The sequence below is a fragment of the Gekko japonicus genome, unplaced genomic scaffold (assembly GCF_001447785.1).
Source record: "Gekko japonicus isolate JY-2015 unplaced genomic scaffold, Gekko_japonicus_V1.1 scaffold3555, whole genome shotgun sequence".
NCBI classification, from domain to species: domain Eukaryota; kingdom Metazoa; phylum Chordata; class Lepidosauria; order Squamata; family Gekkonidae; genus Gekko; species Gekko japonicus.
This window is the reverse complement of record NW_015174946.1, coordinates 94,098-101,109: the sequence shown is the minus strand read 5'-3', so window position 1 is coordinate 101,109 and position 7,012 is coordinate 94,098. Positions and strand designations below refer to the sequence as shown.

General features: G+C 49.8%; 1 protein-coding gene across 1 annotated transcript in view; it reads left to right on the top strand.

The window, feature by feature from the left end:
- ANKLE1 (ankyrin repeat and LEM domain containing 1) overlaps positions 1-7,012 on the top strand; it is a 33,936-nt gene that overhangs the window by 16,953 nt on the left and 9,971 nt on the right. Inside the window, exons 6-7 of the mRNA XM_015425122.1 lie at positions 545-707; positions 5,929-6,100. Coding sequence (XP_015280608.1) covers positions 545-707; positions 5,929-6,100 — 335 coding nt within the window. The remainder of the gene's footprint in view (positions 1-544; positions 708-5,928; positions 6,101-7,012) is intronic.

Genomic DNA, 7,012 nt, shown 5'->3' with positions numbered 1-7,012 from the left:
AAAAAAAAATGGTGGGCGAAAAGCGGAAGCCTCGGGCTTCCCAGTGGAAGTGGCTCTACACCAATGCTCCCTCTAAGCTGTGGAGTCTCGTGAGCAAAAAATTCTACTTTGTGAGCTACGGGCATTAAAGTTGTGAGTGAGCAATTTGGCTCCTGCATCAATTAGTTGGCTCTGGAGCCATCCTTCCTGAGCTAAGACAAAAATCTGTGAGCTGGAGGCTAAAAAACTGTGAGCTAGCTCACACTAACTCAGCTCAGAGGGAACACTGCTCTACACTGGCGGAGAGCGATCCTACGGGGGAAATGTGGCTGGAACCAGAGCACCGGTTTAAAGAGTGTTTGGGACGGTTGGCGGCGGCTCGGGACAGGAGGCAGATGTTGCCTGTGTGATCACGTGCAAGTACTCCGTTTCCAACCGGCATGTCTACCGGCTCAAATGGCCCGTCTGAACGCACCCACAGTGTAGTTAGCTTCTTGACATGAATCTCTGACTGGTTGTGCTGTTTTGCCGGGTGGGGATAACGTGTTCTTCTCCTTGCGCCCAGGGTACAACCTGGAGCTTTCTTCGGCCCTGGAAACGTATCAGATCCCAGATGGCAAAGACGACGAGATGACTCTGTCCAGGCAGTTCGACCAGCCGGACAAGAACCGGAAGTGGCGGGAGGGGGTGCTCAAGTCCAGCTTTAATTACCTGCTGCTGGATCCCAGGTAAGAAACACTCCTTCCAGGCCTGCGGCTTGCGGACTGTCCCTAGCTTTTTGAAGAGGAGCTGGAAATGGGATCCCCATTGTGGTGGTGGAGAGGGATGGCTTGAAGACCGATCCCCCCCATTCCCATCTCAGTTGCTTCCTCCGTGAGAACCGTAACTCTCTTCGGAAGTCCTCCTGAGCCAGGGGAACAGCATGTAGGTCTGAATCCACTCATCCCTTTTCTTCTTATCATGATCTAGAAGCGCTGTGTACCTCAGGATCATGGCAGTTCAAAACCTTCATTGGCAGGAAACTTTGGGAATTATTCAGCCTGTGATGCTGTCGTGATCCTAGGCCTTTAGTAGTGCGGCCTACAGGCTCTAGGGAGGCCTAGTGGCTCCAGGGAAGCCTGTACTAGAGTTGCTATCAGGGCCTACATTTCCCCAGGTCTCCTTTAGGACCCTGTGATTGGCTAACGGGGTTTGGAGGGGAAACTTATACCAGTAGAGGGTGGTGCCTGGGAGGAAGGAATAAAAGGCCTTGCCCCAAAGTGGGAGGGGGTTCACTCCTAGGGAGCAGAGCTGGTGTGAGGCTGCTGCAGATGGAGGGATCCCTCATCCAAAGGGGGTGAGTCAGCTTGAGGCCAAATTTGTTTATTTATTATTTGCATTTAGATCCCGCCCATCCTGCGGGTGGGCTCAGGGCAGGTAACGTCATTGAAATCAATACAATTTCAGTTTAAAACACTAAACATTAAAGGTAAAGGTTCCCTTGCTCGAAAGCCAGTCGAATCCGACTCTAGGGTTGCGGTGCTCATCTCCGTTTCAAAGCCGAAGAGCCAGCGCTGTCCGAAGACGTTTCCGGGGTCATGTGGCCGGCATGACTAAACACCAAGGCGCACGGAACGCTGTTACCTTCCCACCGAAGTGGTACCTATTTATCTACTGGCAATTTCTTGCTTTCGAACTGCTAGGTTGGCAGGAGCTGGAGCTAGAGACAGGAGCTCACCCTGTCTTGCGGCACCCGGGTCTTGAACTGTCTCGAACTGCTGAACTACTGACCTACCACAGCCTGCAGTTCAGCGTCTTAACCACTTGAGCCACCGAAGCTCCTAAACATTAAAACACAACAAAACGTTATAAGAATTAAAACAATGGGTACAGCTTGGAAGAGCATAAGTTGGCTATAAAATTCCGGCCCGATGGTACAATGGGTTAAAGGCCAGTTGTCGGTAGTCAGTAAACAGGTGACAGGCAGGTGACAGCAACCTCAGGGGGGCGGTAGATGGGCGCCCGCTGCCTCAACCAAAGGCCTGGCGGAAGAGCTCCATCTTGCAGGCCCTGCGGAATTGAAGCCGATCCCGCAGGGCCTTGGTCTCAATAGGGAGCCTGTTCCACCAGGCTGGGGCCAGGACAGAGAAAGACCTAGAGAAGGCTTGGTACAGCGTAGTCAGACTCATTGGGGTTTCTTATTTTGCTGGTCTACCTGCCTTTACTGTGCTCACTTTTCCTACACGTTCTTGAATCACAGTTGTTGTTAAATCTCTTTAATAAACATAGTTCGTTACTCTACCTGGGTTCTCATGCCTCATTCGGTCACTTATAAAGAGGAACCTGCTGGAAAAGAAGCGTATAAAGGGGTATGGGGGTGGGTGCTTCATGAGGAGACCCATACCAGAGTGGTGGCAGCAAGTAGAGAGCTTTCCTAGCCACTGCCCGAGACTGATGCAAAAGCTCTTCTGCTGACCGTAGCAGCTGAAGCAGTTCTGGTCTTGCCCTTCTTTGGGAATCTGTAGAAGCCGTAATGTTCCCTACGGGTTACTTTGTGCCTCATGAGGAGACCCATACCAGAGTGGTGGCAGCAAGTAGAGAGCTTTCCTAGCCACTGCCCGAGACTGATGCAAAAGCTCTTCTGCTGACCGTAGCAGCTGAAGCAGTTCTGGTCTTGCCCTTCTTTGGGAATCTGTAGAAGCCGTAATGTTCCCTACGGGTTACTTTGTGCCTCATGAGGAGACCCATACCAGAGTGGTGGCAGCAAGTAGAGAGCTTTCCTAGCCACTGCCCGAGACTGATGCAAAAGCTCTTCTGCTGACCGTAGCAGCTGAAGCAGTTCTGGTCTTGCCCTTCTTTGGGAATCTGTAGAAGCCGTAATGTTCCCTACGGGTTACTTTGTGCCTCATCCAAACGAGAGTGGTGGCAGAAAGTAGAGACCTTTCCTAGCCACTGCCCGAGACTGATGCAAAAGCTCTTCTGACCATAGCAATTGAAGCAGTTCTGGTCTTGACCTTCTTTGGGAATCTGTAGAAGCCTTAATGTTTCCCTACGGGTTACGTTCCTGTTCTAAAGAGGGACTATGGAGTCATCCTTATAGACTGCCGCTTGTGGAGGGTGACGAATGATTTTGTTGGGCGGTGGTCTGGTAAGAAAAAATATATACAGATGTGTGCTAGATGCCCACAGAATAATACAATAACAAAAGTCAAATGGCAGCAGGCTTGGAAATAAGTGAGGAGACCTTGCCCAAGTAGAGTAACAGAAAAGTAAATCAATGAATGTGTCAACTTGAAGGTAACATTGAATGTGAGATTCCTGTATAGGATCTGTTCCTGAGGAAAGGCCAGAGGTCTGAAACACTTAAATATCCGGAATAAGTGTTGAAAGAGAGATTGAATTTGGAGCAGACTGCTTTTGAGAATACAAAATGGTTAGAGGGATATTGACTGAGAGAGTTTGGAGCATACCGCCATGTGTAATTTTATTGGCCTTTGTATTTTTTCTATGAAGGTATAAGTTTGTTTTTCATTACTTGACACTAAATGATGTTATGGCTTTTTTGTCATTGTATTATTCTGTGGGCATCTAGCACACATCTGTATATATTTTTTCTTACCAGACTGTCTTGAGAGTGTGTGTTATTCTTGTGGTTTGCTGGGCGACCAATATGCCCCACGGGGAGAAACTGTGACCTAGTGGTCGTAGGCTCCAGGGTCAATCCTGAGTGGTTCAGACAACAAAAAGTCCTTTCTTAGCAGCACCCACTACTAGAGTGCCTCTCAGCCTAGGGACCTCATGCATGGACAGTATGAGCTCTACCACTGAGTTTGGACCCCCTCGCCACATTATGTGGCAGGGGATGGGTGGAGAGGGAAAGGCGTGGATTTGTGACCCCATAAAACATATTTTTGTTTGTTTGTCTTTTGACAATTGTGTGGGTCTGTTTGGGGGAATATTGGGTGTTGGGAAGGTGTTTCTCCCCTAGGTCCAGTCGGTGACCTCTATGGACATGACTGGTCTATCTGAGCAGGCCGCTCTGAAGCAGACAGAGTGACCATAAAGACAGCTTTACAGCCAGGTGCTTCAGCTGTCCAGGAAACACCCGGCCAACTTTTTAGTCAAATGTTCGGATTTTACAATCCTGTTTGAGAGTCTTAGGGCCTACAAATGGGGAGATGGTGAGCAAAACCAGGAATCGGGTTTTTTAGGCTCATTAATCAGAGTAGTAGTAAGGAAAGGTTCAATTGCTGCTAAGCACTTAACGAATCTTCCGTGCTGCCATGTTGCAGTCCCTAACAACGATCCTGTAAGGTAGGCCAGGATTATTATTCCTCAAGTTGCCGATGGTGGGGCTGAGGGACTAAGGCAGAGGGGCTTGCTCAAAGCCACCTGGTAAATTCTGGGCAGAACTGAGATTCGAATGGATGACCTTCTGAATTGCATCACTGCCTGTGTACAGTCCCCTGATCAAAACGCTGAAAATAAATTTTGAACCGTTTTAGTGAATGACGGCATACAACTCAGTGGGTTCAACCTTCTGTGCTATGGGGAGGACTCCTTGTGCAGGACTGAAGCACCACTGCTAGTGCGGCAGATATACAGGATCTGTCTCTTGTTGGGTGGTGCCTCTCTCGAGTGTCTTGCCGGGCAAACATAAGAGAAGCTTGCTGCAGAGAAATGGCTTGTCTCCTGGGAGGTTGGCAATGATCAGCGCTCCACTGTGCATTTTAACAATTTCCCCCCCTCTACGCTAAGAACAAGCAGGAGGGGGAAGGAAATTAACCCATGGCCTTCCTGAGGCATCTCTTAAGAAATGCTAATAGATCTACTTGAGGCATCTCTTTAAGAAATGCTAATGGATCTAGCAGGAGAGAAAATGGGATGGGCCAGTTCACCACCACCACCCCTTTTTCCAAGCAGGGAATATAGATTTGGAGGACTGAGAATACCAAAGAGAGACCATCAGGAAGGGAATTTCTAGAATCTACCGGAAGAGCTCTGACCTGTTCAGTGGGAGCAGACAGGGATTTGTTAAAACCTCCTTGCAAGGGGAAGGCGCTGTCTTTCTCTGGGACGCTCAGGCGACAAGAAGACACAGGACTCTTAACTCCTGAGGCAGCCATGTTGACCATGTGCTCGCCTGGGAGACTGGGAACAAGCTTCAAAGTAATGGTAACTCTGTAGGGAACTAGAACAGCTAAGCTAAAGAGCCTTAGCCTAGATTTTACCATCAGCTAGGGCATGTATAGAGAAGGGACAGAGGATGTGCATTTACACCAATTTCTTTTTGTCTTCCTTGTGCAAATTCGGGGCCGTGCTCAAAGTATACTTGAGCTTCTGATGTTGGGAGCAGTTCTCTGTACCACACAGATCGCGGTACCTGTTCCTGCAAAAGACACTGTGGAAACGGGATTTTTCCCGGTGCCCCGTTAACAGGATCGCTTTGGCTCCATCAGCATTGGACTTTCTTGCTTCACTGGGAAGGCCCGCTTCGGATAGGAATTGTGTTAGGACTTTGTCTTAAAAAATTGGACTGGCACCAGAGACGTTTAGTGTAACATTCTTCACTCATAATGTTTGTTAAGGGTTCACATACTATTTTTATGAATTTTTCATTATTATATTCACGGGTTTCTGGTCTCTTGTTAATTTTCTCTCCATACCATGAATCTCCTCTTTTTTGCTTTGATACTTCTCGTTAAGGCTGGTTTGTGGTCCTCTTGCAGCTTCGCAGCCTTGTATGGAGAGAGAACTGGAGCAGGCGCTCAGTCGGGAGCACATGGCGGGGGGGGGGAGTATGTGCATGCACATCAAGAATTCTCCAAGCCCAACCGTTGCTGCTCGATGCAGTGAAACCCTTGGCTTGGTGGAACGTTCCTGTGTGTCACGGGGTGCAGCTCATCCACAGGAGGCTGTGTCCCAGTTAATCTTGCCCGCGGAGGTATCTCTGTCTTTTGCTCTTCCCAGGGTCACTCAGAACCTGCCCTTCCGCTCGCAGTACGTGAGCCAGGCGGAATGCTTCCGGACCTTCATCAGCGCCATCTTCTACGTGGGGAAGGGGAAGCGGTCCAGGCCTTATTCTCACCTCTACGAAGCCTTGACACACTACAAGGAGAGCCGGAGGAAGCGGGGGGCCAAGGTCTGGACTCATTCATTCGTCCATCCCTCTAAAAAAATTTATGTGGAAAGGAGACAGTGAGGGCAGCCAGTTCCCCCCGGCTGGAACAAAGTTCAGCCTTGAAACTGTTAGCGCAGCTCCAGGTGGACTGGTCTCTGGGTCGGCAGCCCCCACTCACATTCCATGGGTTTTGGCTTTCTTTTTGGGTCACCCAGGAATAGTTATACTTAACACTGGAAGGTACAAAGAGCCCAGGTCCATCTACTGCAGCAATCGCTTTTCCACAGAAGCCAGAAGGTGTGTAAATAGGGCATAAGGTAAAGTAAAGGTTCCCTTGCTCGAAAGCCAGTCAAGTCCGACTCTGGGGTTGCGGTGCTCATCTCCGTTTCCAAGCCGAAGAGCCAGCGCTGTCCGAAGACGTTTCTGTGGTCACGTGGCCGGCATGACTAAACACCAGGGCGCACGGAACGCTGTTACCTTCCCACCGAAGTGTTACCTATTTATCTACTTGCAATTTCTTGCTTTCGAACTGCTCGGTTGGCAGGAGCTGGAACTAGAGACAGGAGCTCACTCCGTCTTGCGGAGGGCATGGGGGGGGGCTAAAACCTCCCCCAGGGTGTTTCTCCACAGCGGCTGCTCTTCAGAGGGAGCGCTGGTTCCGACTACGGCTAATAGTCACCGGAAGACTGACTTAATCCCCTTTTAAAGGCCCAAGCTAAATGTGTCGGGCAGGGTGGTGTGAGGTGGAGGAATCCATGTGTGTTTATGCAGACGTCCACCCATCTCTGTCTGAAGTGGATCAGGGGGGGTTGTTTTTGCTGAAACCTGGGCACAGGCGGTGCTAAGCCTTTAGCCCTCTCTTGCCGGGTTTCGCTGGACCCCCTTTGCGTTCAGCGCTTGCCTCCCAGCTCTAAGGCAGCCTGTTATTTTTAT